Below are 18584 nucleotides of genomic sequence, written 5' to 3'. Positions count from 1 at the left end.
CATAGGACAGTTTCAGCTTGCAGGAAGTACAAAGGTCGAGTCAACTTCAAAATGTAAAAACTGCAAATATCTTAAAAGATCTTTCAGTGATCGGCCAATTGATCAGTGATGACTAAAACTTGTAATAGCCACAGGTTCATTAAAACTTCAGAAATCTCGACCATCACGTTTATCGTGTCGTCCATTTTGACGTCTTGTACTTGGAGTGAATATATTATGACGCACTGTCATTGTGACTTACTTACTGAGGTAGTTCTTAACCGACCTTTCTCATCTAACGAGGAAATTATTTGAGTACATTTGTTGTACAGAAACTACAAAAGTTATTCCTGTTGAACATGTTGGGCATACAAAAGCTCATGTCACCTTTTGCTTTGAGGAACAATTTTATTCCACGATACAGCTGGTTGTTGTACGGCTGTCCAATTTTTTATTTCAGTATAAAGGCCATAGGCCCACGTACAAATACTCATTGAAAAATACAGTATGAGGCAGATGACAGAGGGTATTAAGTGACAGTATTTCGGATTGCAAGTGCTTCCCGTATATACTTAACACAATTAGTTACAATACTAGTGCGGTTACAAGATAATAGAGTATTATATTTAAATAAGGTAGGATTGGAAGAGTAATAAATAGGTAAATACTTATTTCTTAAATATCTGTAACATGGGCAGACAAGCATAAAATGAAACTCATCTTCAATTTCCTGTAAATTACAATATCTGCACTGCCTATTACAGTACTCTATACCGCATCTTCTACCTAAATTTACCATCAATGGCAACTCGCCAATTCTTAACAAACAAAACATACGTCTATAATGACGGCTTGTGATTTCACAGAGATACTTTTCAACTGTTAGCAATGACTTATATTCCTTATACATTGATAATTTACGTATTTCACAAACTTTACAATACCAGTCTTGTTGGTTACAGTCTTTTACCCTTTGAATAAATGCATTAATAAAGAGGGTCTCATTACCAACTTCCTGCGAAATCCACACGTGGCCAAATCCATAACTGAATAATAGTCTTTTGACACAAGTTACCCATGTAGTGCGATTAACTTCATCTAAAGATTTCAGCATTAAATAACATTGCTTAGGGTATCTATAACAGGGTAAAGATAACAATTTCAACCAATATTTAATACATTTCTTGTGATAATCAATAAATAAGCCATATCTACCACATTCGCCAAGGGCAGCAACATTTGTAACATGACTTCCAATTCCAATAGTAAATTTACAGAATTTAATCTGAAATTTTTCAATTGCTGCAATTTTTGAATAGCCTCATATTTCTGAAGTGTATAATAATACAGGCTTAATTTGAATGTCAAATATTTTAAAAAGTATATGTACGGGTATGTTCTTCAAACAATGCTGTAATTTCTTAACGACGAACAGAGCCTTATTTGCCTTCTGAACAAGAGAGTTGATACCAGTCGTCCAACACAGCCGATTTTGAAAATAACAAACCTAGATAATTATAATAGGTAGATACATTAACATTAACATCTCCAAACCTCCATTTCTCAGTACTCCTAAGTTTTCCACCATTTCTGAAAACTAAAATTTCAGTCTTACTATGGTTAACTTCTAAACCCCATTTAGTACAGAACGATTTAAGGATATTAAGTTTTCGTTGGAGACCAACTACAGTATCATCAATTATGCACAAATCATCGGCATATAATAACAACAAAATGTCTAGAGATTCTTGACTCACAAATATTCCCCTCTCGCCGGAGGAGTGCAACATTGATTCTAATTCAACAATAAGCAAAGAGAACAATATAGGGCTAAGGGTGCAGCCTTGGCGTACACCACTTAGCGTTTCAAAGTAGCATGTTGCTGTGCTATTTGATAACTTTACAGCCGATTTCACTTTTAAATACATATCTTTAATGACATAAAATAACTTTCCATGTATACCCTTATTTAACATGACATACCACAACAATTTTCTATTTACACAATCAAAGGCTTTTCTAAAATCAACAAATAAACAGTAAAATCTGCCATTAGCTTTAGATAAGTATAAGTAAGACGGCTGTCAGGTAAACAATAAGTCCTAAGTACAAAACATAACTGTGTACAGATCAAGGTCTACGTACTTTGAGGTAAAAACAGTGATATATAAATTGTTAGAATTGACTTTCATACCGTTTGGCTCTCACTCCATGAGGGGTCATTCTTCAATGAACTCACAAAGATAAAGTCAGCTCTCATATGAATGAGTGAGTATGGTTGTACCATGCTTTTAGCAATATTCCAGCAATATCACGGCGGGCGACGCCAGAAATGGGCTTCACACATTGTACCCATGTCAGGAATCAAACCCGGGTCTTCGGCGTGACAAGCGAACACTTTAACCTCTAGGCTACCCAACCGCCCCAATTCTCATATGAACAAAACCGACTGTGGCAGCCATATTTGAACCTCAGCTTTATCAGTCATTGATGATTTCAGTGCAAAGAAACGCATTTAGAGAGAATTTTAGACGACAGTCTAAACTGCAACGGTCTAATAAAGGCCAAAATGTAAGATTTCATAAAAAACAGCCCATACCACTGAATACAAATATACTTAAATTTTCAAATCCAAAAAATAGCTAAATGTATGGCCATTTGAACTTTCAGCTTTCAGTACATGATCGATTTGCCAAGGTCAAATCAAAGTCAAAATCTAAATTATTATAAACATAAAGCCAGAAGAAATATGTTAAAAGCGAGAGTTAGCTACACACAGGGCTAGATTTAGCTGTACATAACATGCACAAGTGCAGCCTATTTTGACACATGCAACTGGATATTAATGTCTACATGCACCAAGTGTATCTGGACTAAACCATACTTGCCCACACAACACCCATCCTTAGATATATTCAATACCTCTCAGCTATTATTTACCAGAGCTCCATCCTTAGATATATTCAATACCTCTAAGCTATTATTTACCAGTGTTCCATCCTTAGACATATTCAATACCTCTCAGCTATTATTTACCAGAGCTCCATCCTATATATATTCAATACCTCTCAGCTATTATTTACCAGAGCTCCATCCTATATATATTCAATACCTCTCAGCTATTATTTACCAGAGTTCCATCCTTAGATATATTCAATACCTCTAAGCTATTATTTACCAGAGTTCCATCCTTAGATATATTCAATACCTCTAAGCTATTATTTACCAGAGTTCCATCCTTAGACATATTCAATACCTCTAAGCTATTATTTACCAGAGTTCCATCCTTAGATATATTCAATACCTCTCAGCTATTATTTACCAGAGTTCCATCCTTAGATATATTCAATACCTCTAAGCTATTATTTACCAGAGCTCCATCCTTAGATATATTCAATACCTCTAAGCTATTATTTACCAGAGCTCCAGATCATTTTTTTAACAATTGAGGTTTCACTCCATGGTTTCTGTTTTAATTGGGTTTTTACATTTTTCATTGAGTAACCAATATTTTGTCACTCACCCATTCATCACTCTATTGGGTTTTCCCCCAAATTAGGGAACATTTTAAATTAGCTCATAACTGTGTTTCAGAAATTAGCTCTGTTGTACGCATTCTGAAAAAGCTTCATTGGGTATTTACATGTGCTGTTTTTTATACATTTCAGTTTTTAATTTAATGCATGTGTTTCTGTACGCAAGATAATCTAAAGTAATTGGGTTTTGAATACTTTTGGGGAGTATTTTACGCAAACAGCTTTTCTGTAGCTCTGTTTACCATACCTCGTCACTAATCCCTGTGTTACGCGTAATTTGTCGTGCTTTCTTGGGCTTGATGTTATCAAACTGTGGGTACTTCAAGATGATGTACTGTAGCATCGTCTACCACTGAAGTCGCCCACGCGTCATGATACTTAGATTATCCAACATGCCCAACCAACGATAATAATTCTAAATATTTTTTACATTTGTATACTTATCCTGCATAACTCCTGCATTTACTGCTTACCTTACGACAAGGAAACAGTAGTATAGGTAATGGTGATTCTGGACTATTCAACATTTTTACTAAGTTCTTCATTCAGTTTACTAGGAGACCAGACTATATACTCTTCTTGTTAATTGGAAAGAAATAATTGATGACCGTATTTGGTTGGTTTCACATCACTGATATAAGATATACCTTGTGGTAATTCTCTCCATTTGATAATTTTGTCCCTGAGCATAAATGCTTCGATAGCTTTTTCGAGTTCTTCCTTTGTTGGTTTGTAATTCTCCATTTATACTTATGTAAGCATTCGTTTAAATGTGATCAAGCAATCTATTTTTAATCTCCGACCAGTTCTTTTGGCACGGAATAATTGACGCGCTTGTTGTCTCCCCTGATCTATGAAATATTTTTTCTCGTCTTCGCTAATACCACTGGTCTTACGAGAATTTGATCGAATCTCTTGCTTCATTACGTTGTATCTGGTAAGTTCTGACAGCACTAAACGAAACTCCTCCTCGGATATCTTACAATCAGCCATTGCTGTTGAGATATGGTCCTTAATGCTGTGCAACTTTGCTTCGGTGAGTATCCGAATATCATCATGTTTTAATGCTTTCATTTGCAACCTACGAGAAATAAATTTTATCGCTATTCCTGCCAGTCCTGAGACTCCGGCGGCTATTTCAATGCCAAATACGATAGGCTCCGCAATTATAGTTGATAATAAACCCACACCGGCTAAACCGAATCCCATGCCAGCTGTTACAAGCACGGTGTCAACTCAGTCGAGAGCATTCACGGCTCTGCGATACTTTTTATACAATCCAAGTCTCAACTCCCTCTCCTTCTCTTTTTAATGTTTTATGTCGCTTATTAAATATTTGATGTAATCAAAATCCATCAAACAGTATCCATCTTTTCAGATGCTTCATCGAGTGTCGGATATTTATAAACCCATAGTGTATATTATTGTATCATATAATAGTCTTTAATTGGTCTTGCTTCAATGTTTTGAGAGTATACATCAGCCTTATTAAATGTATATTATACGGCATAAATATCTTAACAAGAGAAATGCTATCACTTTTAATAATTGCAACGGGTGACGCTCCTACATAAATAATACTACAACGTTGACGCCCATGTTGCTTGTTTAATTGATAGACCTGGTATTATTTTGAAGGCATCTTCCGGTACATCTCCAAACAAGACTTCAATAATAAGCGTAGGGGGATTATGTATTGCACTCAAGTTCTGTTTTATATCATTGAACTCAATAACCAAATTTAAACTAACATTTTTTACTGCCGGACGACTGTATAACATATGACCTGGGTTTTCTAGCAGGGGAGTGACTAACACACTTTTTCGTTTTGAAGGGATATAAGCCGCGAGTACAATCCCACTACTTATTATCTTAGTTAATTGATGTCCCTTACCCATCATCACATATGGTGGGGTAATGACGATATTCAATAGCCACTAGATTTTTTCTTCGATCATAGTCCATTTATTATCATCATTGCGAGTAAGATTGTATGAAGTGTTTTTATTGAGTCCACTAACGTCTACATCTCTTAAATCTCCTAGATTACCTATGAATGCAACTTCTTTCCGCTTGTATACATTATCTTGTAAGTGTAAAGCGTATAACTTGCCATCGATACCACATTACCGAACCCTTCTGTGTCTCTGAGATCGGAAAGCACAATTGTATTACGTTCCAGGGCTTGATGAATCAACCATTATTTATAATATGGTGTGTTACACTCAAGTATCCTATATGTACAGGTTGATGTTTTACATCTAATACAGACATTTTAGGTCTGAAATAATACACCACTTTAATTTTTTATATTGTAATGATGAGATAGATTCCGTTCTACCGCTATCGTATTTTTTATCTTTGACTGGAATAGCTCTCAGCAGAGTAGAAGGAGTTAAATATTATCTGTCGAACTGATCTGATCAAGACGGATACACAACTCTTTATAGGGAACTAAATCGGGTAATTTAATTCCAATCTGTGTTTCGTTGTGTTGTAATAATACTCCTCTTTCTCCATATGGTTCGAATGAAAATCCAAGTGTATATGTTAATCTAAGATCATCTTTATAGATATATGCAAAAAATGTCTGACAAAAACTAATTTTGTATTAAAATTGAATATCATGAAGTTGGGCCATCAGACTTGCGAAAAGCCAGAATGGGCAAAAGGTGACCCTTCAAAGTCATTTTTTGGTGCTTAACTATAATTTATAGCTATTTTTTAAGTGGCAGTATGTGCAGACATATATTAGATACAATTTAAGATAAAAACACATTTTTAGAATAACATGATTAATGAGATACTAACATATAACAGAAAATCTTACAAATTTTGGAAATGACTCATATATTGCACCATTTTTCGCTCGAGATATCTGATGCCATTTTGGACAGGCAATTTGGATGCTATGTCATTTTGTGAGCACACATTGACAGCTGTGTTTACAGGCCTGCCAACCCCTCATCATGACAATGGGGGAGATTTACCTCCAAAGGGGGAAATTCTTGATACAGTGAAGACAAGATAAAATATACATAATTTATTTCTATATATTTTATTATGGAAACAAAATATTATAAAACAATAAATAGTAATTTTCTTGTACGTACAGCTAGCTTAAATTCTTTTTGCATTTTCCTCCTCCAAGAACAAACCTAGCACAATCTACCCATATCACTTTCATTCAAAGATCATCTCAGATAAATGCAAACAGCTATTGAAAACAAACCATCTGTAGCTTGACCAGTTGACGACATGTAAAATCTGACCAATAGTCGTGGTTTGTCATGGCACAGATTTTCTGAGCATTTGCCGCAAACTTATACCCCCATCATACAATTAGCCTTCAATATGTTCGTGAAAATGTTGTCAAACGGGCTCCAACTGTGTATGAACATAGCGGACGTACGTAGTAGCAACTACTGACAGTCTTTTTACGAACTTCATGGATGGGCTCGGACGGGGAGGGTGCTCTAGAACTTTGAGTCTGCTCAAAATTTTACCCCGTCCATCCCGTTCTGCAATTAGTCAGATTGGCAACGTACTTAAAACGAATTGCTGTACTTCGAACGGAATTGTCGTACTTCGAACCCTCTACGGACTTGTTACGATGTGGTGCAGTCGGACATAAATTTCAGTACGTGTGCACACCGACCGGGTCAACCTGTCTTTGGAGGCATGATGTGTACAGCTCGGAGCCCTGAACTTGAATGAAGACTGGCTACAACGCGCTCGGTATCCATATAGGTCGGGCCAGAACAGACAAAGACTCGAATACACACGCACTTTGGACAAGATGAGGACGTACTGCGAACGAGTTGGTCCGGTTAAGAATTAGTTAGAACTGGCTTGGACGTATTGTGAACGAGGTAGAACAAGGTTGAACTGGTTAAGAACGGGTTGAGAACAGCTATGGACGTGCTCGATCGGCTTCGAAACGTCGGGATGAGGTGAACGGGCACTTTTACACAATCTGAACTGGATACAAACAAACTGCAGACTGGCCAAGAACGAGATAGACATATTGAAGATTGCTTATGAACAAACTAGCATCGTATTTTACGCCAAACTACCCTTTCTACCGTGATCACAGCCCGTTCTAGTATTTCTTTTAGAACCGGGTACAAGGAGATAAAACTACTTTGGTGTGATGGTAGCATTACAAAATAAGCTGAAGAAATATCAAGTGCATTTATCCTGATGCAACATGATCGTCCCTAATTTCATCAAAAGTAAAAAGTAACGTAAGTTTACTTAAACTTTGACATTAAAACCCTGAGAGAAACCCTGACCATGTAACTCAATCATTGTTATTTCCACTACTCAATCAACTAATCACCGACAGTGTTGTTTCTGAACACAGCGCTGGCTGGTCTTATCTTGTATTCTGAGAGTTTAATGGCATAACCATTTTACTTCCACCTAAAAATATATTACCCACTGCAAAATTGTTTTCCTAATACGTGATCAAAATACATTTCTTCCTTGTTCTAACCACGAAACTACGCGCTAAATAAATATCGTGCATATTATACGCATCATTCTGATTCAGACACATTTAGTGTAACAAGACGGATGTTACGATTGAACATTTTAGTCAGGCATCGGTTACCTCCCTTTATCGGCTTGTCGACCAGTTACTTGTCCGCAAGACGGTTCGCGCAGTTTTGAAGAAAGTAAACATGTTTCAACGCGATGGAAAATGGGTGTGCGTTGGTGTGCGTGAAATAATTTATATATTTTGTAACTCTATGATGAATAAGCTTTTGGAAAATACTACATGTTAGTTTCTGAAAAATATGTACATAGGAGAAAATCGCTGTCAAAACCAGAACATTTTGCTCGATTTTTCTCCGAATTTGACTGTTTATTATTTTTCTTATAACTAGTAGAATGATCAATAACTGTACTTAATTTTGTTTTATTATTTTCACAAATAACGCTTGTAGAGACATTTTAGTGCAACATGGAGAAATCCATGATCCACTGACAGGCCGTCACACATACGAGTGACCCCCTCTCAGGTGGTCACTTATACGCGAGACGGGAGAGCCGTCTCGCGTACACGTTACATCCTCTACTGTAACATGGAGGTATACTGATGTTGTAACAAAGTCCCGGACAAATCTGATAACCAATAAAGTCACGTATAACTGGGCCAGTCATATGTAACTACGATCTTAAATTATGGGGAAATATACACGCTCGCGAATTTGGGAACAGATCAGGAGGTATCACATGCAGGAATGGATACAGATTTAATCGGAAAACCTACTTGTAGATGTCCGTAATATTAACTTCAGATTATTGTTTTACTCACAGACAAAGGAGGCGAATTTTTAAATAAATGAAATATGCTACTTTGCAGGAGAAATAGTCTCTCATATGGCAGACTTATTCAAAATGCGGGAGGGGAATGTGACTGGATTTATACATTGTGTTGGGTTCATGAATGAATTAGGTTGTATTAATTAGGCCTTCCCAACATGTGTTCATGGAAGTCAAATGCAGATAGTTTTCGCTCATTTGGGAGCCTTCGAAACAGATCGGGAGGTATTACATGCAGGAATGCCTACACATTTAATAGGGAAAACTTACAAGTAACTTAATAGTAAACTTTGGATTATTGTGTTTACTCACAAGACAATGGGACCCATGAAGACCCGGGGTAGGATAGCTCTTCAGCAACCAATGCTTGCTGTAAAAGGCGACTAACGGGATCAGGTGGTCAGACTTGCTGACTTGGTTTACGCATGTCATCGTATCCAAATTGCGTGGATTAATGCTCATGATGTCAATCACTGGATTGTCTGGATTATTTACAGACCACCGTCACATAGCTGGAATATCACCGAGTGCGGAGTTAAACAACAAACAAACAAACATAGGACAATGGAGGCAAATTATTTCAATTGATGAAAAATGCTGTTTTGCAGGAGAAATTTCTTCCCATGAGGGTTGACAGGTCTGATAATGATCCTGAATGTGACTGGATTTACATATTGTGTTGGGTTTCTGAATGATTAAGGTTGTATTAAATTAACAGGCCTTCCCAACATCATAGGGAGTCAAATGAGGCAAGTTTTTTTATATATATGCCTATATGCTGAATTTCAGGGCTAACCTCTGGTTTTTTTTTCTGACACACATTTTCCTAAGATCGGAAAAGTGAAGGTTGTGCGAGAATTGCGCTCACGCAGCACCGGATCTACCTCTGGCTATAAAATTACGCAGTGGTGGAGAATATTAAATTTCCTATTTGATGGTGTAAATTTAACTGCAAATATTAAACAGGTTTAAAAAAAAAACACTTCTAAGTGATGTCTGAGAATTTATTCTGCGTTGAAAAAAGTAAATTTCTCCGCTTTTTATCGTACACTGATAAAAGTACTGTGCGATGACTTTTTTTTTATTTAGAAGCTTTACGGAAACAGAGCTAACAAAATACTGCCTGATATCTGAACGACATAACTATATATCAAATGGAGTTATATGTGTATGTATAATGACATACATTCAATGCCAAAAATAGCATGCCTTAAGAGAAGGAATACTGATTTTTCTCTATGACGTCAAAAGGCGACAGAGAGGTTACACACGTACATGGAAAAGGGGGCATAACTCCGCTATGCTTAGCACTAGTTCATTGTAATTCAGGTCACTTGGTGAGAATTACTTGTGTGTAAGGACAATATATTTTCGTGGAGTTTTGTTCAAAGGAACCAAACTATTCCAACACAAATATCGATATTGAAACTGTATACATTTAATTATAATAGAGAAATGGATGGCCCTATCTAACCTATAACTTAGTCCTTAGATTCCAACATTCTCCTGAATGTGTAAGTGTAATTTGACTAATGTTGCACCATTATTAATGGAGCACTAGCCTTATCATCAAATGTAATGAAATACCAAAAACAATTACACCATTCTATTTGACGTCATGGTTGGTTTTATGTCTTTGAAACGTTGGAGAAAGACAACACTGGTATTTTGATTAATATATATCTCCTCTAATTTTCGTACATGGTATGGAAAATCTTGATGTGTAAAACAAAATTTGATGCTTTTTCGACACAACATAAAATGATTGCTTTCACCAAGTAAATAATGTCTTAAATATATAAACAATTAGATAGTTTATCGTGTATCTTAACTGGACAAGACACGCACCTGTTTGGCATCAATTTACGTAATAAAATACCAAAAAAAATATTTCAAAACAACCAAAAGTATATTCAATATTGGACATATTGTTCATTATTATGTTATTATTTCTCTTCATCTTGTCTCAGAATTACACAATAACAGATGCGAATAAAGCTCTATTGGTATAGAATTATCAGGATAATCTTATAAAGTTGAACCAACGGGATACATGGCATGGGTTTTCCTTTTTTAAGTTTTACAATTGCAGGAGAAATAAAGTAAACTGTGTAAATATCCTGTGATCACAATATTGAAAAAAAAATGAACCCATTGATTATATAATGCAAAATTCGTAAATTGTTTGTGTTTAACGCGCACCTGGCGAATCGTTAGATATCACAGTTCTGTGTATCATACGACATAAAAAATTATAAACATAAATTCCTAGACCAAGGCAATTCTTTCAGAAATATGTATTTTGGTGAAAAAAAAACAGAGTTGAAAGATATATTTCGTGGTTTATGCTGACAGCCTGAAAAGTTTATATACAACAGATATATTTTTCCAGAATTTAATTGCCCATAATTAAGGGTGCATATAACACACAAGTGCGGATTATACACGAATAAATAAGTCTTATGTACATTTATCAATTGGAAGGGGTGCTAACTGGGATTGTTCACTAGCCAATATATTAACAAATATTGCCGTGGGCGCTTATTAGAGTGCTTATTACGTCGAATACGGTATTTATTAAAATAAAACGAAATGTCTATTCAAGTACACAGGTTATATGAACTTATAGTATTGACTATTGCACATCCCAAGAAATATGTACATGCTGCAGTTACATTTAGACTTCATCTTGTAGCACTTGTCCAAAGGAAGAAACATCGTATTCGACATTATAAATCTATCAATTCTTATGTAAACAATGTTCAAACAAACAGGAGATTATCGAAGGTTCGTTCATACATGTTTAGGCCTATATTTACGTATGATATCATTTTGAACACTGACAGATATCCAAAGTGAAATTAATTGTGTGAAAAAATGTATAAAAGATATGCAAAATCTACATTATAAATGAAACTGGAAACAGCATGGTACAATGATCGTGTGCATTCTCATTCAAGGACCTTCACCTCAAAGAAATTACCAAATATGTAAAACAATGTTGACATATGACATCACTACCGGTGACTGACTTTTACAAAATGGCCTGTCAACAGTATGCAGGATTCTACGAGGGGACTTTCGTTGATTCAGGTATCGTATATACATAAATGTGACCTGGAAGTAATCAGAAACATTCTGACAATCTATGTACTGTTCTTTGTTATTATATTTTTCGCTGAAACTAACGGAAATAGTCAGAAATTCCAATAAATAATGTTGTCGCTGTGTGTGATTTTGCGTCAGTCATGGCGTCACACAGGACTGTAACTTTGACAATTTCTGTTGAAAATATCAAATCACTGCAATGTATCTATTTCAAAGTCCCTAATTCTTCCTACAATTCTCTTCCAAAATTTTGAGCCAATATCTTGAACGAATAGACAAATGGATAGCTCAAAATAGGAGAAAATGCAACAATGTGTAAAATCTGTATTTTGCTTTGTTTACATTTCAAACAAATTCAGTTTTTCAAGCACAACGTTCGTTTTCACACCTAACTTATGTTACTTGATTTCATCCAGCCACTTTGTATTGGTGACAATGACCATTGGTCAGTTAAATTGATTCTAAAATGTATGAGGAATTCAAGGATATGAGTATCGCAGCTAAGTTTGAAATATACGTGATGTTACAGGCGCCTCATAACCGGTGTACCTGAAACGTGATTTTGTAAACACTATCCAATATGGCAGAAGGTTCATTTCGGTGTTCGTGTTTGCGTATTTTCCAGAACATTAAAGATTCTAGGGTTATCGGAGACGTTTTGGAATGATCATTGGTGATTTGAGAAAAGACAGATACCAGTGATCACTAATATGCTATTTTTGAAATTCATTTCTCAGAGTAAATATCCGAAATTTAGACTTCAAAACATGTTGTAAATAACGCCATTAGTGGTGATTTAGTAATGTGTAAAATATGGCGACATTTACAATGTACCTAATTTTCAGAGGTCATTTTCAGTACTTTGGCTTGGCCTAGAATGCCAGTGGATGATATCACAGAACAGGGAATTTCCCACCTTATTCAAAACTGTGAAGAGTATTTGTGTGGGTGATGTATTTTGAATTTTATTCGACTTCAAAGTGAGGGTTGTAGAGGTTGTCCCAGGGGGTTAAAGTCGCAATTTGCCGTGTTCGTGGTGATCCTAATGTCGCTTTCATGTTAGGTACGTAGGTGTTCTCCGAGTTGAAAAGTTTCCTGAGATGGTGTGAGCTGGACATGGCGATGTTATAAACCCATGAATGCTGCTTGCAGTGCGATGTGCTAGAATATGCTGTGTTTAGGAGCGAGCCGATATGCAGATGCAATAGTGATTTGCATAGCGGTTCGTTTGCGCTAAGTAAATGATTGTGACAGTAAGGTGCATTCAGAATGACGAAGGCATGCCGGTTTGAATCTACAATCGATTGAAACATGGAAAATAATCATTTTTGACAGGTGAGATGTTAGCAATGCATAATAGCTTGGTGGGGATAGCGTATATTTTGAAGAGGTCCTTCTAGAATAATATAATAACAACTCACCATATTCCGCGATTCATTGTTCAGTTTGAGTTACACAACCACAGATAAGAATCAAATTCACTTAGTAAACATTGTCATGACTTATCCTTCGAGCGGAAGACCGTTTGTTGGCGACGTACTATTATCCTCACGCAATATTACAGTGGTGTCTTTCTGTTCTAGCTCCTGGCGTCCCGGTTAATGTGAGGTGACCAAATATGGCCCACGTGTGATTGCCTTCGTTATAGAAGGAATACACTGTTAATTTAACCCTCCTCTTTCTTAATAAACCTCTTATACTCGTAAGTTAGTGACGTCATGAGCAATGGATGAGGTTATTATACCTGTATTGTTCGCGATGCAGTTATATGACGTCATATGACTCCTGCTGGCCAATCAGCCCCGAGAAGCACTGAACTGCACAGGAAATATAGAAACCATACCTCACTCTTTGAACCCTTGTTGGTAAACACTTATATCAACTCACTCTTACTTAATATCGATTTTAACATAAGATAATTAATAATAAATTGATATCAATGCGCACATTCAATCTTTCAGCCATAAGAATGTTTGCTGCACAAAACTATACGGGAGGGCTCGGGGCTAAAGCAAACAGATGCAGACAAGGCCCGTGTCCCCCATGAACCTCACCACACGCATCTCAAGGCCCTTTTTCACGAACAACCTCACCACACGCATCTCAAGGTCCCTTTTCACGAACAACCTCACCACACGCATCTCAAGGCCCCTTTTCACGAACAACCTCACCACACGCATCTCAAGGCCCCTTTTCACGAACAACCTCACCACACGCATCTCAAGGCCCCTTTTCACGAACAACCTCACCACACGCATCTCAAGCAGTGCTCGAAACAGACAGCGGCCCGAAGACCCGAGGCCGACAGATTTGTTTAAATTTCAGCAGTAACTTACGGCCTTGTTTTAGTTATTATTTATTAAGCTTTATTAAGTAATGTATAAACATAACTTTCATATTTATTAACAGAAGGATTAGACCTTTCAAATGACATGTAGTCGCAAAGATGTTTAACAAGCTGATAATTTCCTGATAAATTTGTATTGCAAGAGCATGTCTCCCTGCTTCGGCTAAAATGTTTGGGCCTACAGCTTTTACACTGGGCCTACAGTTTCCCATTGGGCCTACAGTTTCCCACTGGGCCTACAGTTTTTACACTGGGACAACAGTTTTTTTAGATGTGCTGGCCCTTAGGCTCTCGGTTTACTCTGCTGAGGTTCAGACACTGATCCAGAGGCCTATGTCCGTCAACAACCTCACCGCATTTATCTCAAGGCCAATGGCACCCAAAAGAATCACCCTATTTATTTCAAGGCCATTGACATCTAAGGCCCGTGTCCACTAATAACCCCACCGCACTTATCTCAAGGCCAATGTCATCCAACAACCTCACCACAATTATTTTAGGCCCGTGTCCATTAACAATCCCGCCACACTACAACCTCACTACGCATATCTCATGGCCCATGCCTTCCACCAACCCCACTACGTTTATCTCAAGGCCCATGTCCTCCAACAACCTCATCACGTTTATCTCAAGACATGCGTGCATCAACAGCCTCACCACACCTTTCTCAAGGCCCGTGACACCCAACAACCTCACCACGTTTATCTCAAGGCCCGTGACACCCAACAACCTCACCACGTTTATCTCAAGGCCCGTGACACCCAACAACCTCACCACGTTTATCTCAAGGCCCATGACACCCAACAACCTCACCACGTTTATCTCAAGGCCCATGATACACAACAACCTCACCACGTGTATCTCAAGGCCCATGATACACAACAAACTCACCACGTTTATCTCAAGGCCCGTGGCCTTCAACAACTTAAGTATGCTTAGGTCAACGTTGCCAGCGTGCATTGATAAATGGTAACACCATACCCGTGATAACAAAGCTATGTGACTTCACAGATTTCAGTCCATGCAATAAGTGATGTTTTCCACACTCGCCGAGAGGCAATTTACTAATGACGAGTTACCCTTTCCCACGCCCGTTCTTCATGTAGGTCACGGACACATACGAACTGTGAAGATATATGATGTGTGCGGTCGACACCGGAGATAACAGGAAAGAAGAGAAACAGTTTAACAAGGAAATAAATCTGTATAATGTATTTGGACGCCCGTACCCCGTCAGTGGTGGTGGATCAGTATATGGTAGAATATAGTATGGTGTGTGGAAACTAGTTCCCTCTACCGAGATCGCGGGAGAAAAACACAAGCTCAACTCTATGGCATGCTACCGCTGGCTTGATTATCGATGCCTGTAGCTGGTAGGTTAGTCGCTGTTAGGAGCTTTCTTAAAGGACGCGCCAACGTTAAAAAAAACCTATTTCGTATGAATAAGACCTACATTAAAGACTACCGTGGTACGCACCTGCCCTCATTAGCCACCCAGGAGCTGTCCGTTTGACTGCTGACGTGTTATTTTGGTATCAAATAATACCGAAAGGTGAACATGGAAGTGTGTATGTGTTTTTTCCCACAAATTTGTTCTAATCAGCACAGTGTGATGACCTTCATGCACTTACTAAGGTCACTTATCGATGTACTCGTTAACTATTCTGATTCACCACGTGAATCGGTTCCCCAGCATCACCATGGAAACACGACGCTACTGTCGCACTAGGTCACAGAATCATCCTAGGATCTAGGTAATCCCGTTTATATATGATAAATGACGCGTCAATGTCCGACTGACACGCCAAGACAGGCCCGTAGGAACAGGACGGGGCTTGTCCCGTTTTTATTAGTATTTCATATGAGCTGTTCTTGGAATTTTTGCAGATGAGCTATTTATAGACAGACCATGCCCCATTACACAAAATAACCCTAGCTAAGGTTAACCCACTAAGGTAATAATTAGGGTTTTACCTAACCTCCATTCACATGGACAAAATTTACTCATGTAATCAAATTTACTCATGGAGTATATTTACTCATGTAAGCAAAAAAGTATATTTACATTGCGTTCACATGAAGTTTATGCAAGGCAGAAGTGAACATCATTTCATAAATAAATTGTGGACTTTTATCATTTGAGGCCATGTGGCTGTCGAAGATAGTCAACCAGAGGCGAAAGAGAGACTTTCCATACTTTCTTAGTATGGGATTAGTCTTAGGATTATGCCAGGGAAGAGAGAACGTTCTCAAAACTGGTGGAACAATGTCGTCAAACGATCATTTGATGATAAACTGTGGATCGATAACTTTCGCATGACATTTTATGTACTTTGCAAGGAACTACTGCCGTATTTTCCTGCACAGGAAATGTATGCGAGGGAACCATTGGAGCTGGATCACAAGGTGGCCATAACAATTTACTGGCTTGCCTCCTCTGCGGAGTTTAGAACAATAGAGAATCTGTTCACATGACCAGAAATACTCCAGGAGCATTTATACTTATGAGTAAATATACTTTTACTAGACCTCATCAGGTGTAGCAAATATGCATTTACTCATGTCTATTTACTCCTGGAGTATGTTTACTCACGTAAGCAAATGCGTTCACATGCCACCATAAGTAAATTTACTTATGTAACTTGTATATATATTCACGTAAGTAAAAGTGTCCTTGTGAATGGGGCTTTAGCGTACTACGAAACATGTACTATCAATCTTCCATAGCTGTCAACCCAAAATGTATTCAGTGAGTAGGATGTACATTAGCAAGGATTCAGGACAAACATGCAGTACAATTCATAATCCTTTTGCTCAGTATTGTTGAGCCCCTCTGGTCGAAAGTATTCTTGTAAGTTGTCTTAACAGAGAGACGTACGTAGACATAATGCCAGAAGCACTGCGGCACTTACAATGAGAAACAAGGCAATCCCGCGTGAGGTGGCAGTGGCATTGCGTGAGAGAGTTGACGGGTATCGATCGTCTCTTTCTTTCTGTTACACCAAAGACGTATTTACATATACCCTTATTTTATACTTTTGTCATTTCTAACGAGACAGCAGTACATTCACTGGCACTAACACTTGTGTAAGTCACTTCATTTATGAAATATTGGATACCGTTTTCATTGGGTAAAACATGTTCCCCTCCAAAACAATGTATGTGGCTTCACGGGTTTTATAAAAAAATGATATAGTTTAATTCTAAGGTTTTGCCCAAAGAATTCTTTTCTATGCTACCTGTCATTAATTGGTATGTTTTGTCAACACACATGCCTCTGAAATTATGCGCAGATGAAACTTTAGCGTCCTCATGTTTCTTGAGTTACGCGTCCTTCATTGGCAAGAGGTGTGTTCGCGTCGAGAGGGAGACTTCACAACAATCAAACGAAACTTATTATTATGAAGAATAAAGAAGTGGTTTATTAACCGTCAGTGATACTTTCAACTTGGAAATTATATCGATCGACGTATACAGAGCGAGAATTGGACTGTTTTCTCAACCAAAAGGTACGAAGCAAATATCTCTTGACAAACATGGCATGTACTCGCATACAGTATCGGGATCAGATACCCCCCCCCCCCCCCCCCCCCCCCCCAGACTATTGATCTGCTGTGTGTTGCTTAGCCTACATGTTTATCTGGCCTATACTCTTGTGGATATATAAAAAGATGCAAATTTCCAATCATACCTACCAAAAGATCACATTTGTAAATTTGTGTGTACAAATGACGTCACGACATGATGTGATTTGTTGTCATGTCCCGCCCGTGACGCACGAGCGATTCATTAGTGCCTACAAGATGTGGACCCCGTGCCTACAAGATAGGGACCCGGTTCCTACAAGATGGGGACCCCGTGCCTACAAGATGGGGACCCGGTGCCTACAAGATGGGGACCCCGTGCCTACAAGATGGGGACCCGGTTCCTACAAGATGGGGACCCCGTGCCTACAAGATGGGGACCCGGTGCCTACAAGATGGGGACCCCGTGCCTACAAGATGGGGACCCGGTTCCTACAAGATGGGGACCCCGTGCCTACAAGATGGGGACCCCGTGCCTACTAGGGTGATCACCCAATAAATGATAAAGAAACCGCCATGAAGGAATTACATAGTGTTAAAACTGATCTCAGCGTGGTGATCGAATTCCCCGGGGTGACGTTCGCAGTGAAAAAATCAACCACCTCGAAATTAAATTCACAACTCTCCAGAGCGATATGGAATCTGTTCGCCATATCCAAGATATTGTGCATGTACATGTCGGTTAGTTAACTACCAAGA

The 18584-nt window shown here is 38.1% G+C and overlaps 1 protein-coding gene across 2 annotated transcripts in view; it reads right to left on the bottom strand.

The window, feature by feature from the left end:
- The window catches only part of LOC139459940 (G-protein-signaling modulator 2-like), a 72893-nt gene extending 59314 nt beyond the window's left edge, over window positions 1-13579 (bottom strand). For both annotated transcript variants that reach the window (XM_071241677.1, XM_071241676.1), the window contains exon 1: window positions 13376-13579. In XM_071241677.1, coding sequence (XP_071097778.1) covers window positions 13376-13378 — 3 coding nt within the window. In that variant the 5' untranslated portion in view covers window positions 13379-13579. The remainder of the gene's footprint in view (window positions 1-13375) is intronic.
- Between the last annotated feature and the right edge of the window lie 5005 nt (window positions 13580-18584).

The sequence above is a fragment of the Haliotis cracherodii genome, unplaced genomic scaffold (genome assembly GCF_022045235.1).
Source record: "Haliotis cracherodii isolate W230 unplaced genomic scaffold, xgHalCrac1.p SCAF_13, whole genome shotgun sequence".
Classification (NCBI taxonomy): domain Eukaryota; kingdom Metazoa; phylum Mollusca; class Gastropoda; order Lepetellida; family Haliotidae; genus Haliotis; species Haliotis cracherodii.
The sequence above is the reverse complement of the archived record's forward strand: the minus strand, read 5'-3'. Positions and strand labels throughout refer to the sequence as shown.